Source organism: Oryza sativa, chromosome 11 (genome assembly GCF_034140825.1).
Source record: "Oryza sativa Japonica Group chromosome 11, ASM3414082v1".
In the NCBI taxonomy this organism is placed as follows: domain Eukaryota; kingdom Viridiplantae; phylum Streptophyta; class Magnoliopsida; order Poales; family Poaceae; genus Oryza; species Oryza sativa.
In genome coordinates this window covers 20,388,175-20,413,465 of record NC_089045.1, presented here as the reverse complement: position 1 = coordinate 20,413,465, position 25,291 = coordinate 20,388,175, and the positions used below count along the sequence as shown (strand labels likewise).

The 25,291-nt window shown below is 39.3% G+C and overlaps 2 protein-coding genes and 1 long non-coding RNA gene across 3 annotated transcripts; 2 read left to right on the top strand and 1 right to left on the bottom strand.

Moving 5' to 3' along the window:
• Nucleotides 1-323: 323 nt before the first annotated feature.
• Nucleotides 324-1,803, bottom strand: LOC107279445 (uncharacterized). The gene is made up of 2 exons (XR_001541304.3): nt 1,524-1,803; nt 324-682 (listed from the first exon to the last, which is right to left on the bottom strand). It is a non-coding gene; the product is annotated as an uncharacterized lncRNA (long non-coding RNA).
• Nucleotides 1,804-5,689: 3,886 nt separating this feature from the next.
• Nucleotides 5,690-7,752, top strand: LOC4350589 (U-box domain-containing protein 17). Its single transcript, XM_015760089.3, has one exon. The coding sequence runs from the start codon at nt 5,792-5,794 to the stop codon at nt 7,436-7,438; it is 1,647 nt and encodes a 548-aa protein (XP_015615575.2). The 5' UTR covers nt 5,690-5,791; the 3' UTR covers nt 7,439-7,752.
• Nucleotides 7,753-19,614: 11,862 nt separating this feature from the next.
• Nucleotides 19,615-23,365, top strand: LOC4350587 (uncharacterized). Its single transcript, XM_015760336.3, has 13 exons — nt 19,615-19,816; nt 19,990-20,096; nt 20,656-20,910; nt 21,018-21,101; nt 21,185-21,240; nt 21,327-21,462; nt 21,695-21,791; nt 21,891-21,957; nt 22,071-22,169; nt 22,259-22,348; nt 22,442-22,596; nt 22,688-22,795; nt 22,978-23,365. The coding sequence occupies exons 3-13, from the start codon at nt 20,694-20,696 to the stop codon at nt 23,141-23,143; spliced, it is 1,275 nt and encodes a 424-aa protein (XP_015615822.1). The 5' UTR covers nt 19,615-19,816; nt 19,990-20,096; nt 20,656-20,693; the 3' UTR covers nt 23,144-23,365.
• The last annotated feature ends 1,926 nt before the right edge of the window (nt 23,366-25,291 follow it).

Genomic DNA, 25,291 nt, shown 5'->3' with positions numbered 1-25,291 from the left:
TTGAGCAATCTTCGATTTATTGATGAGTCTTTTGATATTAACAATTCTTAATTTGAAATTGCTCAATATCTTTTGAAAAGTGTTGATATGTAAATTTGGGAGATGAAAGTCACTTTGATTCAAAAGTCTGGTGATATGTCTTATTTGAGTTTTGAATTCTCTTTACACTAAACTGAAAACTCATAAAATGAATATTAGTTACCTCAAGACTGATTTGAAATCTACTCCTTTGGTTCCTTCTTCGAGCTTCCATTGATGCTTCTTCTTCATCGGTTTTTACGAGTTTTGAGTGCCATGTATGATGATCAATTTGAGCAACTAGGTGAGGAAACCTTGGTTTTGATTACTAACAAGTTCTCTTGAGCTTTGAAAAATTCGAAGAACATGAAGCGAGGTTGACTAGTTCGGTGCTTTGAGTGTGGAGTTCAACCACATCAAGTACAATTGTCGTAAACACAAGAAGACGATCAAGGAGGAGGAAGTTGACAAGAAGCATAAACAAGAAAGAAAAAATAGTCGCAATTAGCCTGAGGAAGAAGGATGCATAGCTATTGTGCATTTTTAACATTCCTTAATACTCTCTCTATTTCATATTATAAGTCGTTTGACTTTTTTCTTTTGGTGTGGTAGTTCTTCTTCTGCTGCTAGAAGTACATGTATGATAGTCTTTTACCACTGTCACCTGCAAATCAAATGGAAGAAACCTTCAATATACAATCATTATGAGACAACATACAATTATCATCGAAATCAACAAATATATACCATCACTCTCTGCTGATTAGGTTGCTTATGCCCAACAGTATGCCAAGGGAAACTTTCCACTTTACAACCACCTATAGATCGTTCAGGATCAGTTTTTAGCACATGTAGCTCAAATTCCTTGTTTATGGCAAATTGCCACATAGACAATCTAAACTCCATACTTAATTCTAGCCTTCATGCAAGGATTATCAGGGTCGTGGGGGCATCACCAACTCTCTAGGCACTTCATGACAGGTATTGCAGCTCCTTTGGTGTCTTCAGTACCACCATCTGCACCGGTAGCAGCATCTGCAGCACCCACACCATCTGCAGCAGCATAAGCTCCATCACCACTAACAACCTGTTTAGACATCTCGGCTTGCTCATCCTCAGCCCTCAAACCCAGCAACTTGTAGAATTTTTCATCCCCAATGATATCTAGCCACCCTTCATCATCATTTGGGGGCAAGAACCTCTAGCCTATCCCAATCCACAATATCGGTAGGAACATATGGGGCATCAACAATAGGGACTGAAACTAGTCCATTACCCCATCGGTCGCAACGAGGAAAACAAAATCGTCACCAAATTCAGGTCCAGCTACCACGATATTAGGTTCTAACATAGCTAATTAAGCTAAGCGCAGGCTCCTCCTCAAGCTTGAAGGAAAAAAAAAGGTGGACGAATGTTAGAGTCCTCTCTAACTGATTCGCACCACTCGCAAGAACAAATACATGCAAGAATCGATTTGAAAACCAAAAAGAAGTTGAAGTTCTTACCCCATCAGTAGCTCATGCCAGGTGCGCTTTGTCGATACCATCCTGCGCCTAAGCTAGCACCATTTGGTAGTGACGGTTTTGTGCGCCAGGTGCTAGGTTGCCACTCGACATGGTGGCCTCGACGCTAGCGGCAGTGGCGGTGGCGGTGATGGCGATGACGGGAGCGGTGGTGGTGGTGGCGGCTGCGGCGATGATGGGAGCGCCTGGATCTGGATCCCCTTTCCTCTGCTCCACGAGTGGCCAAGCTAAAAGAAGCAGCTTGTAGGGGTATTTTCGTCAGCCCGGGTGCGAAATTTGGTGGAAATGGAGAGAATTAGCGAATATGGTAAAAGAAATATTTGGCATCGCTTGGGCGTGGCATTTTAATGAATCCAATTAGCGGAATGTCATTTAGGCAAAACTCTTTAGTAGTGGCAAAATGTTCAATTTCTTTTCTAAAACGGACTATGCAGTAATTAGTAAAATTAATGAAGCATCCTTGAGTTAAATAAGAGACATCTACTTATTTTATATTTGAACTTAATTTCTACTACTATGTGCATTGCGTTTGCTGCTTTGGTCAGCAGTGCAACTAATCGTCTGACCACGAATTAATAATGCCAATAATGTCTACTATCAAGGACACTACCAACCCGTACTCACAAGTGGCTCTCAAATTATCCATTAACTGAAATGCGATGACCTGTACTATAGTATAAATAAAAAATTTTATGGAACGTTGTGACTTGTGAGGATTGCTGATCACGCTACGTAATTAAGACAATCAGTAGGTCGTCAAAGTCATTATGGAAGTAAACTAACGAAAAACGTCGTGACTTGACGAATAGAAATAATATATGTTCTTCTCACCTCTCATGTGAAAATTAATTTTGGATCTAACACATCATCTTTGGCAGTCGTCACGGTTTACGTCGTCTATACCCACGGCTCTCCATGATTAAATTGTTGTTTAATTATTCATTTAAAGGGTTTCTAAAACAATCCATTTTGCTCTTGCGGAAGATCAGGGGAAAAAATTACTAGCTGGCGTTCTAACTAATGGAGGCCACCCCACCCTGCAATTTATAGCTTTCGCGAAACACAAGAACTTTTATAGAATTTTCATATGAATTAGTTCATTTTATACTGAATTTCTCTAGTAATTTATAGAAAACCAATTGCATGTGCAGGTGAATCTTATGCTTGAAACCTTAGAACCACTATCTTGAAAAATTCTGCCAATAATTTTGCTGCTTTCCAAACATGTTTTTTTTAAGATAATGGAATAGATAACATATCAGCCTTTGCTTAATAGAGTTATAGCCAATTATTAAAAAATACACTCAAACAAAGAGTGTAGTTCAAATAAAATTAAACATACTCAAACAGAAATAAAAGTGACCAAACCAAGATAAAAAGCACACAATTATTTAAGTCTATTTGTAAATCTCCACCCATAGTTGGCAAAATGTTGCATGGCCGCCGTCTTAAGCTTATGACATGCAACCTTCGAAAGCTTCTTCATCATACCTTAAGAAACATGTTAGCCAACAATCAACATGATCTCTAGAAAATCCTTCTGCCAGAAACTTCCTTCGTCTCCCATTAAATTTCTCTAAATTTCCTTCATTAATTCCAAACTGAACTTTATAATTAAAGTGTGATATATATAAGTAATCTAGGTTTCTCATTAATTTGATAGTATTCCACACAGTGTAGCTGGCTAGCAGCATGCATTATATTTGTTAGACAGGTGCCTGCAGGCATGAACCCCAACAACCTCTAGGACCAAAACCGCATAACATGTAGAATTGGGTTCCATGTGAGTGCAGCCACTTTCCAACTCTCACTTGTCTTTCCTCTTATCTCACCCCTCACCATCTTTCCATTTCCACTGCAAACAGTTGGCCTACCCCCCTTATGTGTGATCCACATGACTGCCTGTAAAAAAAACAAATTAATTAATTAAAACAAGATGTGGACCCCAGGGACAAAAAAAATACAGGCAACTCTACTGTCAGAATACTATATAAAGGAAGTAGAATACAGTGACAGTGCTAGTTTGATATACTAGCTAGTAGCAGGTAGTAATTGCATGGAGGCATTGTTACTCCCTTCTTTGTGAAAAAAGAACTAGTAATTTTTAAGCTAGAAATTATATTTTTTTATGGAGGGAATATTTATTTGAGATATTTTATTCGTTAATTTTTTTCAGACAAATTTAGTATTAAAATTTTCAGATTAAATTTTGACTATGGATTTGTCATAAATTGCATTCTTTGTAGCCATAAAAATAATATTGGCTGTGTTTAGATCCAAACTTCCAACTTTTCCATCACATCAACCTGTCATACACACACAGCTTTTCAGTCACATCGTACCAATTTCAACCCAAACTTCTAACTTTGGAAGGAACTAAACACAGCCATTGTGTAATAAAACTATAAGAGCCAAATTAATAAGAGAAAAAAAAGGCAGCTCTACTGGCGGAATACTATATACTGGTATGATACTGTGACAGTGCTAGTTTGATAGTCCTCCGGGCTATTAAATAGCCAATCTTGCTATTTAGAAGTATTAAACATAGATTACCGACGAAATCGATTCCATAACCTCTAGGCTATTTTGCCAGACGAGTATATTAATCCATGATTAGTGGATGATTACTGTAGCATTATTGTAGCAAATTATAGATTAATATACCTCGTTAGATTCGTCTCGCAAAATAGTGTAGGGGTTATGGAATGAGTTTTGTCAGTAATCTATGTTTAATACTGCTAAGGCCCCCTTTGATTCAAAGGAAATTCATAGGAATTTTAAAGGATTTAATTCCTATAGGAATTTTTCCTATATAGCCCTTTGAATCAAAGGAATGAATCCTATGGAATCCTATAAAATTCCTATGGAATGCCTCTTCCCATGCAAATTTTGAAGGAAATTTAACATGAGGTTCTACCTCATGTTAAGAATCCTTCGAGTCTTTCTCTCTCCTCAAATTCCTGTGTTTTTCCTGCGGCTCAATCAAACGGTCATTCCTATGTTTTTCCTGTGTTTTGCAATCCTCTGTTTTACACTTGTATTCCTATCAGAATCCTATGTTTTTCCCATTCCCCCGTTTTTTCATTCCTGTGATTCAAAGGGGGCCTAGATAGCAAGATTTTGGAGAGCTATTTCCGGATCCAAACTGGCCAAGCTAGTGACAGTGGCAGATAGTAATTGCAAGAAGGCAGGCAGCTATTGCGTCAGAAGAAAAACAGTGACAGTGCTAGTTTGATATACTACTACTATATTTCATTCGCTATTTTTTTAAGACAAGTTTAATTTGAAAAGTTTCAGATTAAATTTTGAGTATGGATTGTCATAAATTATATTCTTGGTAGCTATAAAAAATACTGTAATAAAATATAAGGGACAAATTAATTAATAAGAGAAAACAAACTGTTCGACCCATCCTATACATTTCCATCGCTAAATCTATGTAGTAATAAATAATGTATCTGCTGGAGGACTGGGAAATTAAAGTGGTTGAAATAGCTTGTAAAATATTACTAGCAGTATCATGCCACTTGGATTTTGAAGACTAGAAAGTCATAACACGAAAATTGATATAGCTAACACCCAAATGTATATAACAAAACAAATTTGCTCTGTAATATGGTTATGGAGGAACGGTTAATTTGTGAATCTAACTTTGACATGGTTGTTAGGGTTTGCGAGCAAATTTTCGTGGGGATTAGTATGCGTGTATTTATATAAGTGCATGCCAATGCACTGTGTTAAAAAAATCCCTTTTTTTTTCTATACTTCGAACAAAAATGTTGTGTAAATGGCTCAATTTTTCCTCTTGAACAAAATAGTCGAGAAACATAATTTGTTGGAAGTGCCTTACATGTTAAGCTCCTCTTCATAATTCAAAAATTTCACGAAAATTTCAAAGGCTTTAACTAAATCCTAAAAAAATCCCCTAAAATCACTCTGTTCTTAATAGCACAAAACCCTTTTTTTCCCTTTAATTCTCATGTAAATTATTATTATTCTGAAACAAGGCAAAATCATTTCCATATAAAGTATTATACACTCTTTAATTTTTGAGAAGCAAGTATTATACACTTGCTAGTAGTAGTTGCTCCTCCTACTGCCTAGTGTAGTGTATTAATTCGAGTTGTTGGCTTTGCTTCCCCTTTCTCGTGGCGCGCAGATTCATCGCGGTTTCGCAGTTTCCCCCGCCAACCCATTCCCGCTCCCCGCCGCGCCGCGCCTCGCCACGCCACGCCACACCGCGCCACGCCATGCCGCCGCCGCCGCCGGAGTCCGGCGAGCCAGCCGGGGACGACGTCCTGCAGAAGGCGGAGTGCCTCCGGCTGCTTGACGCGCTCCCGGCCGCCGCGGCGGCCTCCCCGGCCTTCCGCCGCCACTGGCCATCCATCTCGGCGTCGCTCGCCGCGCTCTCGGCGTCGCTGTCCCACCCCGCGTTCCCGCCCTCCGCGCCGCGCCTCCTGGCGCCCCTCGCCTCCGCGCTCTCCGCGCTCGTGTCCGTCGCCGGGAACGACGCCGCGAGCAGCCTCGGGCACCTCCACACCGTGTCGCTGCTGTCGTCGTCGGCTGCCGAGCTGTCCCAGCTCGCCGCCGACGCGCGGCTGCTCGTGTCGCCGGGGAATGGTGGGGGTGAGGGGGTGGCGGCGGGGGTGGATGGGCTGATCCCGCGACTCCGCCTCGGGTCCGCGGCTTCCCGCGCGGCGGCGCTGGACGCGCTCGTTGACTCCGTCGGGTCGCTGCCGCCGTCGGCGGCGGCGGTGGCGGTGTCCGCCGTGGCCGCGATGCTCGACTCGGGGGAGATCCTGCCGGCGTCGCGCGAGAAGGCCGTGTCCGTGCTCGCCGCGTTCGCGTCCTCGGACGCCACGTGCCGGCTCCTGGCGCAGGAGGCGGGGGCCGTGGTGCCCCACCTCTGCCGCGCGCTGGAGTCCGGCGGCGCCGGCGCCGAACAGGCGTGCGTGGCGCTGCGCCCTCTCACCGCGGACTCGCGGGACGCCGCGGCGGCCGTGGCGGCGCGCGGCGGGGTGGCGGCGCTCCTCGGCGCGTGCGCCGCGGGCACCCCCGCGGCGCAGGCCGCGGCCGCGGGCGTGCTCCGCAACCTCGCCGCGTTCCCGGACCTCCTCCCGACGTTCCGCGAGGAGGGCGCGCTCCCGTCGCTCATCCAGCTCGTCTCCCTCGGCACCCCGCGCGCGCAGGAGCTCGCCCTGGGCTGCCTCCAGAACCTCACCTCCGGCGACGGCGACGAGTGCCAGCGCCTCAAGGTCGAGGCGTTCCAGGACGGCGCGCTCGGCTGCGTCAAGGACTTCCTCGAGTCCTGCGTCGGCGACGAGCCGGGCCTCGCCCCGGCGTTCGGCCTCCTCCGCAACATGGCATCCTTCCGCTACATCGCCGAGATAGCCGTCTCGGCCAGCTTCGTCGACCACGTCCTCGCCGCGCTGGGCAGCGACAAGGCCGCCACGCGCACGGAGGCCGCCATGGCGCTCGCCGAGCTCTGCAACGTCACCAGCCACGGCAAGACGCGCAGGGACGTCGGCGACGCCATCCCGCGCCTCATCTGGATGCTCGAGGCCAAGCCCGCCGCCGAGAGGGACGCCGCGGCGAGGGCGCTCGCCGCGCTCGTCGCGGCGAGCGGCTACAGGAAGCTGTTCAAGAAGGAGGAGCAGGGCATCGTCAATGTCGTCCAGCTGCTCGACCCGAGCACCGCCCGCGGTGGCGTCGACGCGCGGTTCCCGGTGTCCGTGCTGCTCGCCGTCTCGCCGTCCCGGCGGTGCCGGAAGCAGATGGTGGCCGCCGGCGCGTGCGGCTTCCTGCAGGCCCTCCTCGCCGCGGAGGTCGACGGTGCCAAGAAGCTCGCCGACTGCCTCGCCAGGGGCAAGATGCTCGGCGTGTTCCCACGGTCATGACACGGCTGCCGCCATTGCCACCGATCGGTGAAGAATTTCAGAGCCCTTGTGAAGATCAAATCTTTGAGCTGTATGTATGTGCTTTTTAACCAACCTGAATTTTTACATCCTGCTTTTGCTCTCTGTATCAAAAAATATGATATCAATGCTTCTGATGAAACTTTGTACAGGCTGCTTGAACCTTTCTGTTCCATAGCTTTTAGAGTGCTAGATGATGCGTGGTTTTTAGTGTGATCAAATAAGAACATGGAAAAAGATCTTGTAATTTAATCTTTGATCTGAAGAAATTGAGCTTCGTTTGCCGATGCGCATTACTGTTGCTTGTCAAATTATCTTGTGTTGTTCATTTGGCCTGATGGTTTTGTTTTTCTTCAGGGTATATGCAATTATGCATCTAATGTCATTTCATAGGTACTATAATTGTATTGGTTGAAATGGATACAACACCGACAATTGCATCATTATTCATGAGAACTAGTGGCTAACAGTTTTGGTTAACATTTTCTTGTCCGAAGCAAGTATGGCATTGTTCTCCTCAATTATTAACTTTTGTTCTACATTATTGTTCTCCTGAATTATTTCACCAAATGTTCTCTTTGATTATGAACTGGTTGCTAATGAGGGTACAATAGGTCTGAGTGGCTCATTTGCTCATAAGTCATAATTCAATGTGTAGAATAGAGATGGTTCCTCTTTTAAGATGAGGGATCAGCTTTGGTACATTTTGGTACAAGTTGGGCAAGGCCTACAATAACTTCGAACAGAGAAATGAGTGTACGATTCTGCAATACCCATCCAGTCGTGTCTTTTTCTTTCCTGACTGTATGACCACCAGTAAAATGGTTAACTGTCCACTGTTACTTAAGCTTAATTTTTGTTAAAGTTTATGTAGTAATCCTTGTTCTTTTGTAGAGTAATTGGTAATTAGGAGATGTTGATCCTAGCTTCATTTTTAACTGGAGGATTACTGATGGGTTTATAAGCTGAAGCTAGATCCAAACTCCAAATTTAAGAGTTATTTTCAGTAAGATGTTACCTGATCTAGTTGTTTCACTCGCTAAGGTCCAACAGATATGTTTGCTGGTTTCAATTGCATGATTTAATTCACATTTGTTCTGTCTTCATAGTTCATCAGTAGAAGTCTGTAAAACAATATGTGCAGAGCTAGTGAAATGTTGAAATGTTAAAAACCACCCTGTGTTGTTGGTCAATGGTAAACTGCCTATGGACTCAACTCAAACTCACATGGGGATGGGGTCAACTGGTGCAGCAAATCTACCACTCTGGCACATTAATGAGCAAGCTTAAATGTGACTACTTGGGGGCATGCTGGGTTAGGTAACCTTTTTTTTCTTCTGGACCAGACTGACTCAGATTGGAGATGATGAGCACTACACCAAAGGTTTACTAGTAACATCCATGCATATACACTCACATACATCCATAAAGGTTATGTTTAGTTTACACTAAAGTTTAGAAGTTTAGTTGAAATTGATACGATGTGATAGAAAAAATGTGTGTATGAAAGGTTTGATGTGATGGAAAGTTGGAAGTTTGGAAAAAAAAACTTTGGAACTAAACAGGGCCAAAGAAACAAACAATTCATATCTACGAATCTAATTCATAGCTAGTATTTGGTTTATTTTGGGATATATTCATAGCCAGGAATTGATTTATTTCGAGGCGGAGGAAGTACACATTGTGCAATCATGCAAGAATCATCAATCATATCACACTGTCCATGATACTGGTAGCTATGGCATTCTGTTGAGATGCAACATTCTTCTTCTTCAGTCCAAGATGCATGCATGGATGCACAGCCAGCCACATGGCCACAACTCATGGACACCTGGTGGGTATAGTTGGTGGGCAATGGTAGGAGGAGGCTCATGTCATGTGTATTGCTGTGATCCAAAAATGCTGAACAGTGTCAGGAAAATGGTTTTCCCAGAGAGGGGGCATGCCATGTTCTGATGCTGGTTAGTTTTTTCTGGAGTGAGTGCCCTGAACCTTCCTCTGATGATAACTGATCCCTCTGATCGCCACTGTTGTCGCCTTGTGATGAACCATCATGCATCTCTCATCTCTTCATGCACATCATCATTATGGCCTCATCATCCATTACGGCTCGTTTGCTGATTTTTTTTTTCTGAACGGGCAAAAGCCTTTTACCCTGAGCATTGATATATTAGCAAGGAAAAATAGTTTTACCAATTAATTGCAACCAGCTGACGCATGTCATGGAGGATTACATAGAGGGGGAATGGCACACTAGGCTAACGGCTAGTGTCACAGTAGTCGTTCGTCTCTTCTTTAATTTGGTTTTTTTTTTCTCTTTTCTTGGCATAGGTCGGTCTGACTGATTGCGTCGCGTAACAAATATTCTATTCCTCTAATATATTGACGTGCAATCCTTTTGCGCGTTTGAGAAAAAAAGCACACTAGGCTACCTAACGAAGACAACCAGACTCAAAAACAACGAGAAAAAAAGGATAGAGAAGAGTCTCTGTGAATATGGTAAGGAGAGCTCCTAGGGGACTAGGTTTCATCGTAACCTAAACCTTTTCTTCTTACACGATGTGATCGACCAAATATCACTCTCTTTATACAAAAATAATCACTTATAGTATACTTATCTACTCCCTCCGTTTCACAATGTAAGTCATTCTAGCATTTTCCACATTTATATTGATGTTAATAAATCTAGACATATATATCTATCTAGATTCATTGACATTAATATAAATGTGGGAAATATTAGAATGACTTACATTGGGAAACTGGAGTAAGTAGATTTGTAAATACACATACCATAGGCAGTTGCTGTCGTAGCCGCAGTGCTAGCTAGCCTAGCCGAACGCAACCTATATCTTGCAACAGATGGAGTAATATTTAACTTCAACCTTCGGTCTCCTTGCCAAGTTGAGAGTTTCAGGCATGAGGTGATTAATCAGCAAAGGCAGGCTTAACACTGGATTGGGAGTCAGTATCATTAGCTCCTAAGCCTGGGACGGTAATGGTGCTTAACACTGATTTTTTTTTTGGCAATTGCAAATTTACCACTACTTTAAATCGTTATCGCAAGATTGCTACTAAAAAATTATAAAAATACCACTAAAACTATCATTCAAATGACATCGTTATAATATTAAAAAAACCGGTGACAAATTTACAAATGCCCCTGCACCGACGCACACGGAGCATTGCAGTTGCATTTGCAGGCAGCAGCACTAGCTGAGCTGTCGGCCTGATCGGCAACGGCCCTGCGTGTGCCTTGAGCGGCGGACGGACCCCGGATCCTCTGCGCCCAAGGGGACCTCCGGACCTGTAATGTTAAGGGCATCGTGCGTCGCCCGAAAATTAATTGTAAACCGTAACGGTATACTAGCGATAAAAATATGTTGATTACACTGTTTGACTACTCGTCTTATCCAAAAAAATTTATGTAAATATAAAAAAGAAAAGTTATGATTAAGTTACTTTGGATAATAAAGTAAGTCACAAATAAAATAAATAATAATTCTAATATTTTTTAATAAGACGAATAATTAAACAGTACAAGTAAAAGGTCAAAATCTCTTATATTATGTAACGGAGGGAGTATTAGGTATGAAAAATTTTAACTTAAAAGTTAGTATCGCCGAAAAAATTATTTTTACAACTATCTAAAAATCAAATTTAAAATTATGTTTTAAAATTAAAATCTTTACTTTGGCTTATTCTTTTTTACAACCGATAGGAATAGGGAACTATGAGAAGTTTTTTTTATTTTCTTTGAAAAGGTATGATTATATAATTAACACAATCCCCACGGTAAAAATATACTTCAAACAAGCAATTACAACGCTTTTGTCCTAACAAAAATAAATAAAATATGTGCTAGAGAAAACAAACAGGCTTCACTTATTGGAATGACGAAACAGTGAAGTACGGACTGCTGAATTTATTTTCCTCGAGAAATTCGATCTGAATTATTTTTCCTTGACAAATCCACACATGTGACATTTTCGTGCCGCCAACATGTTTTCCTTTTTTTTAATTAACCGATAGTTTTGCTTTAATAAAATTCCAGCACAAAAGAATCTTAGAATATTTTCAAATAAAATCTTGACTTTCCCTATTTCTTAGTGAAAGGAGAGGAATCACAGAGAGTTTTCCGGCAAAAGGAATTATGGACAATACTCTTGGACACGAAAATTAATGGAGATGCCAAAACTTGAGCCATAAGAGGAGCAAAACATCTCTCAGAGTGAATATCTTAGTATTTTCCATCCCTATGTACAGTTTATTATTATTTTTATTATTACCTATTTAGCTTTTTTTTTCATGCTTTGATGAAATTGGGACAAACCAATATTGGTTTGTTCATATTTTTTTGCCCTATTTCTTGTATAATCGAGTATAATTAATTGGAGCCGGACTGTTGTTCAAATTAGCATTTGTCAATTGTCAATTTGTCATGCTTCCACCAGAATTGGACTACTCCTATCTGAATTTTGAGACCACTGTGTTTCAAACTTACCGACACAATGCTTGGCTAAATTGTGAGACAAGCCACAGTGAAATCAAACTGTTATTATGTCCATGGTGAAGGGCTCAACGCACTAAATCACTGTTTAGTGTTATTAACTTCTTCATGCACGGCCGTAGAGGTGGATCAGAGACAATTAAAAATTTTTCCGGCTATTTATAACGGCCACAGTGAATCCAGGACATTGACAGCTTTCTGGAGAAAGGGCTCTTCTGTTTAGTGTTAAAGATGCTGCTGCTGCGTGCTTTGTTTGACCTCACTAATCTCGCTTTTCCACTATGGAAGTCTTTCTAGCTACTCCCTGCAACTGTCCTGTCCTTTGTGTTTTCCTTTTTGCAAAGTTGAATCACTGTTGTAGAAGGCTGAAAAGAAAATTTTTAGGTGTCACATCGGATGCTTGACTGATATCAGAAGGGGTTTTTAGACAGAAATGAAAAAACTAATTTCATAACTTGCCTGAAAACCGCGAGACGAATCTTTTGAGCCTAATTAAGCCGTCATTAGCACATATGAGTTACTATAGCACTTATGGCTAAGTTCAAAAGATTCGTCTCGCGATTTCCATATTAACTGTGCAATTAATTTTTGTTTTTATCTATATTTAATGCTTCATGTATATGTGCAAAGATTTGATGTGATGTTTTTAGGAAAAAAAATTAGAACTAAACCAGCCCTTAGATAATATAGCTAAACAGTGCAAGTTCATGGATGGAACTCGATCGTAAGCTCCAATAATGACTCGATCGTTCGGAACGCACAAATTTTCAATGTTTTCATTGGATTTAGTTCAATTATTGTATTTTAAGAAAATTCTCTATTTTACAGCTGATTTACAGGATTTATGACAGCTAGCTTAAAGCATACTCTCTGCATGAAAAAGATCCTTTTTAATTTTTAGGTTTTCCAAAAAAAAAACATATTTTTATCAGTGGGGTCTACTCTATTTCTTAATATCACTGTTTCTTTTGGGTACATTTTATGAAACCCTACCTATTATGGTCTAAGTTGCACAAAACCACATTAATTTTGGTGCGTCACATAACCTTAGATATTATGATCTTAAAGTTTCATAAAACCATACCGTTAATCAAATTGATATACTACTGTATCAAAATTTTAAAGCTATACTTATATACTTATATGAATATAACATTTCTATGATGAACAAAGAGCTTATAATTTTGAGATGTAATTGTAGAATTCCAAAGTATGATGTAATTTCTATGATCAAAGTATGATATCACATAACCACACTATTGTTCATTTTGACTTTGATCTACTTTGGTGGTTCTTTGAAATTTTATAGCCATAATACCTAAAATCATATGCCACGTACTGAAAACCCCAAGGTTTTGTGTATCTTAGATTATAATACATGTGGATCGGTGAAATTTACTCTTTTCTTTTCAATTTTTCTATGCAACCATTAGACTCCCTTCGCCTCCTCGTTTTAAAAAAAACATTTGGAGGAAAAGACGTCCCTTCAATTTTTTTTAAAAAGAACAAATTATGAGCATATGATTGAACATGGGATATTGGGATTACTACACACCTCTTGTCACTGCACTATCAATTATATCTTTCCTCCTTGTTTTTTCCCCTTAGTTTCTCTATTCAGTAATGAAGGGTATGTTTGTCTCTTGGCTCTTTGCATGATATGCATTTGACTTTATAAAACATCTTTCTTGGCTCCTTGCATGATATGCATTTGACTTTATAAAACATCTTTGTGGGACGGAAGGAGTATGCAATAGTAATTAATATCTGACCCACAAAACTACCTGCTGTGCTAGTAGACAAATTTGTTGATGTGGAAGGAAAAGAGAGGGTGAGGGGAGAAAAATATATATTAACCTTTTTGACTTGTCATCAATCTTCGACACCAGCTACATACGGTGAATTTTGTTGTATACTTGTATGTGATTAGCGAAGATGAAAGGTAAATAAATAATAATAATAATTTGATGTATTAATTTTTAGAGATTGGCTCCCCGCAATAAAAAAAAAAGAGATTGGCACTATCTCAACTATATATACTACTTTAATTAACAGACTCAACTATTTTAATTATCCTTATGGGTAATTTTAAAGGAATTAAGAGCTTAATAATATGTCCTCACAAAATAATAGCTTAATAAATAGTATTATATATTGTGTAGTACTATGTAATTGGGAAAGACAACTCTAGTAGTGCTAGATGGTCTAGCTCGTGGTGGGTGAATCTTAGCCCAAGTTCCTCTTGTTCGAGCGTGGACTGAAATTGGGCTTCGATAGCTTGGGCTTTAGGACGAATATTTAACTTCTTCCCTGAAGCAATAGCTACATGATTTGTGCACAATTTCCACACAGTCTATAATATAAAAATGCAAATTTGGAATAGAAGTAGAACTTTCCAAAAAAATGGACTTAATTTCTTTTCGAAAATAAACAAGCCACTGCAGATGTTACGGCACAATTAGTACTCTTATGTAGTGCTTAAATAGTTGGAATCCATGCATTTTTCTAGTTTGACACAACTCACAACCTTCTCAGATGTTTTGTTTGTTTTGAAACCAATATGTTTTGTACTTCCTCTGTTCCATATTGTTCCATATTATATATGTAGCATTTTTGATTGTCTAAATCAGTCAAAGTTTTTTAACTTTAACCAAATTTATAAGAAGAACATAGCAACATCTGCAGCACAAAATTAGTACCATTAAATCCACCATTGAATATATTTTATGGTATATTTTTGTTTTATGTTGAAAATATTCCTATATTATTCTATAAAGTTAGCTCGGAGAAGTTTTTTTGAAACAAATTCAAAGAAGTTTAACTTAGAACAAACTCAAAATGCCTTGTAATATGGAACGGAGAAGCAACCTTTTATGCTTAATTTTAAACTTTTTTTTATATATTTAGCTTAGTCAGCTCCATCTTTGCGTCAAAGGCTATGTACTATATGTCCTGATATTATATATCTATTATACATTCATTCAATCTAGATCAAGTTTTTCAAACCAACATATATACCTAGGCGGTTGCTTGAAATTATTCATATGTATCTCTCATAATCCATGTTTCTTACAATGCAATTGATCTTCATGTCAATCAGCTGAGCTTCTAATTAACTTAAGCAGTACACACTTGGGGTACATAATGCATGTATATATGATGCATCCATGCACGCAAAAATATAAATATTTATCACTGCAACTTTGTTGCTAAGTTTTAATAATATATGTTGATGTCAACTTGAGGACGTAATTAAAGAATTAAGATCATATCGAATTGTGATGCACGCAGTGATATCACGCTATTAAGCCGATCGATGCAAGAACGGCTTGGGAACCTACATTCCTCTGTGGAATGGATGCATGCATGCTTGCTTCAGAAAATGCAGCAACTGATTAATTAACAAGTGCTATATAATATATACTAGTAATTGTATATCTACCCTGACTTAGAACTTACGCTGCTGATCTATCTCACCTCTCTCCATCCTTGCACTGGAATTTTTAATTTTCTGCATACTAGCATATTGCCCATACATTAAAACGGATATTTAACAGAAAATTTTAACCCATTTTTTACCACTTTCTATATATATCTTCTCTTAATTCATTCATATCCTCTCAACTGATAAGTGGGCACTTTGAACTCATATTCTACGTTCTTTAATTCACAAAAGTAGGGAGCTAGTTAGGGGTGCATGGTGGCAGATTTACCATCGCCCCACTACTGTTTATTTTAAAGTACCATATATATAGATTAATTTCTTCATCCTTCCATACTGGATGCTAATCAAGCAGAGTTTTTTTCTAGATAATTAATGGATAACTCGACTACTGCTGCGTCATCAGAAACGCGCAAATTAAGCACAATTATTGGCAGAGTTATATAGGAAGAGTGATTTCTTGGATCATTAAGCACATCAGTTTGTAGGAGTATCAGCAATGATCAGCCATTCAGCCTGATGAATGTTCACAATAATGGTTCCTATTTTTTTTGGGTACATTCTAAAACTCTAAATTGTTAATATTTTACTGACCACCAAGCCTGCAAGCATACATGATCAGTCATGTGGCAGTGGTCCTTAATTACATAAGGAAGCCAGGTTTTATTTTATTGTATTTTTTCTATATATGCAAGCAAGTGGAGCATATACTAGTACAGTTCATGTTCATGGCTGGCTTCTAGACAAGTAAAGCTGTAACTGCACTATGCAAGTTGCATATCTAAGCTAGTAGCCCCACATATCTGATCTACTGATGGTTGCATCATGGGGAGTAGTTAGCTAAGCTATCTGGTGATAGTTTTGCATGTGTGATCCACTTGCCAACCACCTTCCATTGGCAGAAGAAATCACTTTAATTTTCCTTTTAAAAAAGCGGTAGAAACTTCAATGGAAAAAGTGTGATCCTAATCGTTTAATGCCACACATCCAACGGCTGATATAATGTGTGAATGCTGCATTCATACAGGAATGAAACAAAATCTTAAATAAATATTGCTAACACCCTGAATAGGACCTAGTCATAGTTGTTTCTGGTTAATCAGGAGGAACTAGGTCAAAGATGATATCTTTAATTTCTCCTGAAAGAACCAAAGAGCAGTGTACTTTCAAATAATGACCCTAGTTGGGGCATGCACATGGATGCATGTCATGAGCAAACCTTTGTGTAACCGTGTTGCTCTTGTTTTCTATGTTTTGGAAAGATAGCTTTTCTCCAAGTGGTTTTCAACTGGACTAGGAGATTTGTAAACAATATGCATGGTATCATATTGTTGATCTTGTTTGTCAACATCCAACATTTTCTATCTTTTTGGATAATTTCCACCCTTTTCTATTGGGAATATGTACATATCACTGGTGGAGAAGTGCTTTTTACTCCCGGTTCGTAACCCCTATATAGTCTCGGTTTTCCAACCGGGACTACGAAGCCGGGATTAAAGATCGCTATCTTTAGTTCCGGGTGAAATAACCGGGAGTAAAAATACATTTTTAGTCCCGGTTGGTAACGATAAAGCATTTTTAGTCCTGACTAAAGAGACTAGATCCGGTTGCTTCTTTATTCTTTTATTTTCTTCATTGTTTTTAATATATTGATTTCACCCCATCCCATCCCCAAAATCCCAAATCAATCATCCTCAAATTGCCTCCAAATCCACAAATCGATCATCTCAAATACATCACAAAATCTTAAAAAAAATTACATCACAACTTCTACAAAATTCATCACATATTCACATCACACACAAATCAAATACATCACACACCAATCTCATATCCAAATCACAAGTTCTCCCAAAAAAAAAAGAAAGAAAAAAACGTTGGCGCAGACCGCCGCCTCGTCGTGCGCCGTGCCGGCCGGCTGGCCCTCCACGCCCTGCCGCCGCGAGGCCGCCAGCCGCCGGCCCTCCGCGCCCTGCCGCTGCACTAGAGAGGAGAAGGAGAGGAATAGATAAGGAGAGGAATAGATAAGGAGAGGAGGAGATAAGGTTGAGGAGAGGAGGAGAGGAGTTAACGAAGAGGAGAAGATACCTCGATCCGATCGCGCACGCCTCTCCAATCTCCGCGTCGATCTTTTTTTCCCGGTTGGTGTTACCAACCGGGACTACAAATAGATCTTTAGTCCCGGTTGGTAACATCAACCAAGAGTAAAGCATATGGCGATCTTTTTTCCCGGTTGGTGTTATCAACTGGGACTACAAATAGATCTTTTACTCCCGTTTGGTAACACCTTACCAACCGGTAGTAAAGATTGAAAAGTACCCTGGAGCTTTTAAATCGGGACTAAAGATGTTTTTAGTCCTAGTTTTTAATACAACCGGGACTATTGTGAAATCTGATGGACCAACCAAAGATGGTTTCTCCACCCGTGAATGGAATCCTTATAAACCCCATTGGTCATGCACATATGCCTTTTCACTTTACACTTTCGTTCATTCACAACCCCATGTGTAAAATATTGTCCCAAAAAAAGGCCCTGGCAACACAAGTGTTTCATGCCACATCTTCTCACTACTTTTATGCCAGACGCAAGATATATAGCTACCAGCCTACCACCCACGCATATATATAGATATATATAATAGCTTTACACATAAGAAAAATTAATTGCTACTAATTAAATTACGAAGTGAGCTTAACATTCAACTGATTGATTACATTGGAACCTGTCTACCCAGATTAGTTAAGTCCTAAATTGACATAGGTGCTTGCATTTATGACTAATTAGTATTATTTTAGTGATAAGCGATATGATCAACAAGGCGCCTGTGATGATTTTCATTTTTGAATCTTAAGACATATATATGACGGTCTCCCCAGTCTTCAAGATGCTCATAGGGGTAAGGTGCACACGTGTTTATATGAGCATCCGCGTCTACACTGTGTTTCGAAAAATAATGTATATCAAATTCAATGTACAACAATTGCTTGCATGGATCTTAGGTTAATTAGATTAACTCTTTTGGATTTTTAACCCGATTTATGGCATGACAAGTAAAATTAAACATCTGCCTTGACAAGGCATAACGGTCTGTTTGGTTGGAGGGAGTTGGTGATGGGGAATAGGAGTTTATGATATCTAGGAGTTTAAGTCTGTAGTTTGGTTGGAGGACTTGGGAATTCGAGGGGGTTTGGGATGGGGAATTAAGGGGTCCAATTCCCACCCATCTCTTACCTAGGGAAGGCCTGTTAATTCGTGAGACTTGGAGGGAATTCGATGTGAAACCAAACAAGGGATGAGGAGTAAAAAAGTAACTCCCATGACCAATCCCACCATCAACTCCCTCCTTCAAGCTCCCATTCCTCTTCCCTTCTCTTGCCAAACAGGCCGTAAAGGAAAATGAGGCGGACACGTGGGATTCATGTGGAATTTTCGGACAACATTTTCACTTGGGTGCATTTATGTATTATTCTTTTCTTCCTTTTTTGATCAAAAGTTGTGTACTGAAGAATTTATACTCCTTTGATCAAGATTTGGTGCAAGGGTGTGGTTTCCAAAACAGATTTTATCTAGGACTAATTTCAAGAAACATTGAGTACTATGTCCTCAAAACAAATAATGTATTCCAGAAAGCATTGCATAATTATAATATTTCTACAATAATTTGAAATGGAAGTACTACAACTACCATTTAATTATGGAGTATATCACAAAGCACCATTGACTCCATCTACTATGATTCAAATCCTGTTGTTGGTCGTGTGCATCCTTAGTTGGTACAGAGACCGAAGGCTATATCTTTTTTAAAAAAAAATAATTTATTATATCCAAATGAATACTGTAGACAGTTTGATGGCTGAAATTACAATTTTCTTTCCTGTAAATGAATACTCCAATTTTATTTACTGCCTTGCAACAGATAACACAATTTCTCTTTTTCACACCAAACGTGCCAATGTGCCTATTTAACCATCTTTGACGAAGATAGTGAGAAACACGTCTTTAACGAAGCGTGAAATGAGTAAAACCTATTTAACCATGAATATTTATTTTTTGAGAATTAACCACGAATAAACTAACCATGCATGTCTCACACTAAAACGAACAAACCTATATATTTAACCATGCTGAATTCTTGTGTCAGGTAGAACTCCACGTCAATCCTAAACTCCAGGGAAACTTTCAGAGATCGATCACTCTTTTCTGTTACTCCAGGGAGTATATTTTTCTTCATCCGAGCATGATTCCTGAGCATAAAATAATGTCAGCAGTTAATTGCACTGGCACCCATGCACCCACGACGGTGACCATCATACTTTAGTTCCTGTCAGTACACCCCTCTTAATCTTCCACCTGTGATGTGCTCCTCGCCATGTGATCCTCGCCCCCTCCTCCTCCTCCTCCTCCTCGGTATCTACACGCCAAGATCTCTCTCTCTCTCTCTTTCTTGGAGAGTTGCAGTGTGATCTGAACAAAAGCTTCAGTTTTCAGTGCCATCTTGCGTTGCATCTCCTCCTCGCTTTGCCGCTTGTTTCGCCAAGTATAAAGCCTGGTCCAGTGACCCTTTTTGTTTCGATGTGCAGGGTCAAAACAAACACACACACACACATCTGTCTCTTCTTCAGGTTTCAGGTCTCCTGGCTGCTTTGCTTCTGCTGCCTCTGTGTGGGGCTCCAGCCTTGCTCAGATTGTAAGTGTGTGGGGATTAGTATGATTGGTTGAGTTCTTGGTGGTTCTTGGATGTGTTGATTATTGGTTTGCTGATCTGTATGCCCATCTGTGTGTGTGTGTGTACTGTTGCCTGCATCTGTTGAGTTGATGCATTATTGGTTTCAGAGCTTCAGAGTTGCGTGTATGTATGTGTGGAGATTCAGAGCATGCTGATGCCCCATCTGGATAACTAATCAGATGGTTAAATTTGTATCATTAATTTAGTTAGAACAAAAAACTAGTATGCCAAATGCTGGGTTTTTTTTTTTGGTGTGTTATGTTCTGGTTCCCCTCTGCTAGTGTCAAGATCCAGCATTTGTTGATCACTTCTTGGATCTCTGATTCAGAGGCCAATAGCTTTCACTTCATTGATCCAGTTATCTGCACATTAATGTTAGTGTTAGTTACTAGTTTCATATGTTGCTTCTAGATATTTTGTCTGGTAAATCTCTTGCCAGAGATGAACAACCAATTTTTATTTTCTACAAGTAAATTGCAAGCTGCTATGATATCTGATCTCTGCTTTTTCTCTGCAAAAGGATGATTGGTGATCCAACCATCTTCATCACTTACAGAGATGGGGTGTGGTGCATCAATCCCTAAGAAATGCAAGGTAGGAGGGAAGGGGAAGAAGCGCCGGAGCGTCATACAGGAGGTTGCCATATTCGTGCCGACAATTCGCATTCCGGTGGACAGTGATGTTGCCCATCCACTCAGAGGACTAGTATCCAAGGAGCTCGTCGACCGCCTCTCAAAGTTCAGAGACCGCGTTGTCGCGCTCTCTGAAGATATCTGTATGTCACTGCCTCTCTGGCTACTGGATTCTGAACATTTTGTAATGCTAGGATACTGACAATTGTTCTTTGATTTTGTTGTGTTCGGTTGCTGACTACATATGAAGATTGCGCGGATGTTTCGGATGTTTCAGAGTTACAGCATGCCCTTGAGGAGTACTTGCCAGTTGTTCTTGGTTTAACAATGAAAGGTCTGGCCTTTTGCTTCCTAAAATTTGTGTTAATTTCAGGATCAAGCTTGATGTTGACAGTGAAATTGTTATGATTTCAACAGAAAGCCGTCTTGAATCATCGGTGGAATTCAGATGGAGGACCTTGGATGATGACGAAGTGAGTATTCTGGATAAGCGCCAACTGTAATTCCAGTTGTCTGATGTTTTTCATTGCTTTATTGAAAGATGATATTTTGAATTCAGGAGTGTTGTCTTTCAAGTGCATGGTATGAAGTTCTGTCAGTCATCCACATGATGGCGATGCTTGCATTGTTTGAAGCCAACCTGATACTTATTCCGAAGAACGGTCAAGTTGGAGGTGAAAGGAAGGTATCAGAAGGTCTGTTCATCTTTTTGCTGTAAATATCTCTATAATTTTTATGAATATTCATACATTGGTGATATGTGCTTAGTTTTTAATCTTAATTGTAACATAGTTGAATTGTCTGAACAATATTATAGAATGCATTTTGATATCTATACAAGGAAATTCTATCACTTGAAGAATACATTACTTACTAAATTTAGTGATATTGATGAAAAATGAAACATTGACTGATTTATTTCTGTAGATGCAAAGAAGGATGTCGTCGATTCGTTGCTCAGAGCATCAGGATGTTTAGATTACTGCGTGCACCGTATACTTGTACAGATGCCGGCACAAGTCAAGTATGCCTGAAACCTGAAATGCACAAATCCTTGACTATATATCACCTTTTATCAATCCCTTTATGGATACCTTTTCAGACTTGCTTTGTACTATTGCAGGAAAAGTTTTCCTAGTTATTTTCAGGAAGGTATGCTTGAGGCCATTTCAATTCAAGCATTGGCTCAGGTAGTAAAATGTCTCCTTTATATAAATCCTATGAATAAAATTTTATTTTGAAGAAACTATAATGAAATTTTGAGGCATGCATTTCTTTATGTTTGTCTCCACTATGAAAACAGTGTGTAGAAATACAACTTGGATTGGCTTCAGAGTGTGAGAAGGCAACTCTGTCAGTAAAGAGGAGGCTAGCCTGTGAGCTAGTCAGTTATTTCTCACAGGTAATGCAACTTTTTTATTTCAGAACTATATCTGATCATGCATACTGAACATTGTCTGTGAAATTTCTGATATATCTCACTATTTTCAGGCTCACTATTGCTTATCGGGATGCGACACGAGCGACTCGTTTGGGAAGAAGCTCCTGCTGTTTCTGAAGTGGAAATGCATGGAAGCCAAGGTTGCCTGAACAAACAAAACAAACACAGATCCTGAAATCTGCAAGAAGGCCTTGAATTCTGATATTTAACTCAATGTTGCATCTTGTCATCAGGCAGTAGCATACTACTACCATGGCCTTGTGCTTGACAAAGGCAATGAAGCCAGCAGCCACATCAGTGCAGTGTGCTGCCTCTCTGCAGCTGATGATCTAGTTGCAGATAGCAAGAGGGCTTGTTTGAGCTTCTGCTTGGCAAACCCCATCACAAGGTCTGAATTTTCTCTGAGAAGAATGTATTTTTATGTGTGATGCTAATCGGAATATGCGGTGATAGGAATTTTGTTTCTGAACTGAATTCAGGGTACCTCCTCCTTGGGGTATCATGAGGAATATGCACAAGAAAATCCCAGATTCTGCGTGCAAGAGATTCCAAATGTATGGATATCTTTTTGAACAAGACAATAACAGGTAATACTCTGATCTCAAGAGAAATTCCATGAAAATGATTCAAAAGCTGGAAATTGAAGCGAAATGCTTTTTCGTGTTTGTTGATATGATAATTTTCTTTGGATTTGGCTCAAGAACATGCTTGAACAATCTGTTCCTCATCTTTATTATGATCATACTCAAACTCTTATTTCCTGGAGCAGTGCACTTCAATCCTTACCAGATCTACCAGAATTTGCGCTGTCGCTGAGACCCGAAGGGTATGAACTGCCTAGCACTGATTCAATCTGGGATAATGTTGATAGCCAGCCTCAGATTCAGAGCCTCAAGGAGCATCTGGATGATGAAGACGAAGTGGAAACAAAATGATACTTCAGACATCCAAAACGCTTCATTTCATTGTGCCATGAAAAGTAGCATTAGTACTAGCAAAGACATCGGAATGCTCAATTCAGAAGTGTTTGGATTCAGCATATGGCATTGAGCCAAAAAGAAATCAGAATATGTACCTTCTGTGTAGTTGAAAGTATCTATCACTGATTATAAACAGAATCAACAATAATAGGAAAGAAGGGTGTTTCTTATTTTTCATCTTCTTGCTGCTATAACAGATATACTCCCTCAAGCCTACAGTATTTAATATTTGATGTCGTTAACTTTTAGACATTAGTTTTATCATTCATCTTTTCAAAAAAAATTATGTAATTATAATTTATTTTTGTTGTAATTTGTTTTAACATTATAAATACTTTAAGCATGACTTATATTTGTACATATTTGCACAAACTTTTTAAATAGGATGATCAAAGCATGTGTATAGAAGTCAACAGTGTCCAACATTAAAAAAAGAAAAAAAGAAGGGAGTACAATATGTTTGATTAGTTAATTTTACTTAACTACAATGCCATTCTACTGTCGTAGTCTGTAGTATAACAGACGAATCCATCATGAACAATCTCTCCTGCTTAGCCTAAGGAACATCATTAACTATTATAAAAGGTTCTTTTGACAATATAGATGAGAAAAGTCCAGGTCTAGATAAACAAAAATACTTTTTTTCTACTTGAAATATAAAATTTCTGCTAGAAAAAAATTTGCCACAATGCTCCTCCATTGACTGCGAGACTTGGACACATGTGCCGTTGGAAGCTTATGTAGAAAACTTTGTGATTGCTTAGATGGCAAGAACGTTCTTCTGGCCGGCTTCTTGTTTTACCATTGAAGTTAACCTAACTAAGGATAAGCATTGACTGCCCTAGAGTCAAGTCCAATGGGTGGTAGGAGGCAGAATTGTTTAATGGTTTTCAGCCATGGCTTGGATTGTGTTTGAAACTTTACACCATCAAGGATAGTGCAAGCATGTTTGCAGTTAGGCCGAGTTTAGTTCTAAACTTTTTCTTCAAACTTCCAACTTTTTCATCACATCAAAACTTTTCTACATACAAACTTTTAATTTTTCCGTCACATCGTTCCAATTTCAACCAAATTTTTAATTTTAACGTGAACTAAACACACCTTTAGTCAAGTGACGTGCAGTTGAAAGTTGACACATAATTTTCTTAAGAGTTTTATATTTTATTATATATTTTTAATTTAAAATTATGATTAATTTCTCTTATGGCATAACCCATGTATTTGAATTCGCACTCCCTCTGATCATAAATATTTGATGTTTAGGATAAGATTTGGTCAAACTTTTAAAATTACAAACATCAATTTTATATTATAATAAGTTTATAAAATTTAATAAGTTTTTAGTCAAATCCACGCATACCATTTCTTTTTATTTTTAACTTAAACATTTGAGCAATTTTCAATGGCTGGAATTTTATAAGTTCGAATGAATCTTATCCTAAATGCCTACTACTACTATACCGAAGGGAGTGTGTATCTACAACGCCTTTTTAACCCTTACCCTTTTGGTATTCTCAACAAGTTTTTCTTTTACATTTATCATTATATAATTAAATTATTATTATTTACATCCCTTAAAAACGGTTGTTTATTTTAACCTACGTTTTGACATTAATCCTAGAAAATAAATCCTTCCATAACCTACGTATTTAAACATGTTTTTTCCTTTTTGTTTCTTTGATACTAGGATTATGTGTAAAATGCATGAATGGTCATCCAACTTGTTTAGATGTGTCATATATGTTACTCTAATATGAAAATACACATTTGGGTCACTAATGTGAGTTAAGTGAGTTATTTGCCAATCTAACTATCCATACAAGCATACGTTGTACATATGGCATATGCCAAATAGGATTAAAAAATGCATCTATAAACGTGTAGGAAACTCTCATTGTATTTTCCCTTTCTCATAGCATACCAATTGACAAATACACGAAATTAGTGAAACCAAATCATTTCACGTGTGCCAGTTTTGATGAGTTCTAGTTCTCAATCCTCTCTCAGTTGCTATCAAACCCTAGCAGCTTTCATTTTTACCATATTTTTGTTCCACTCAATTGTATTGCTAGGTATGAAAATTTTCAGAAGAGTTTTTTTTCA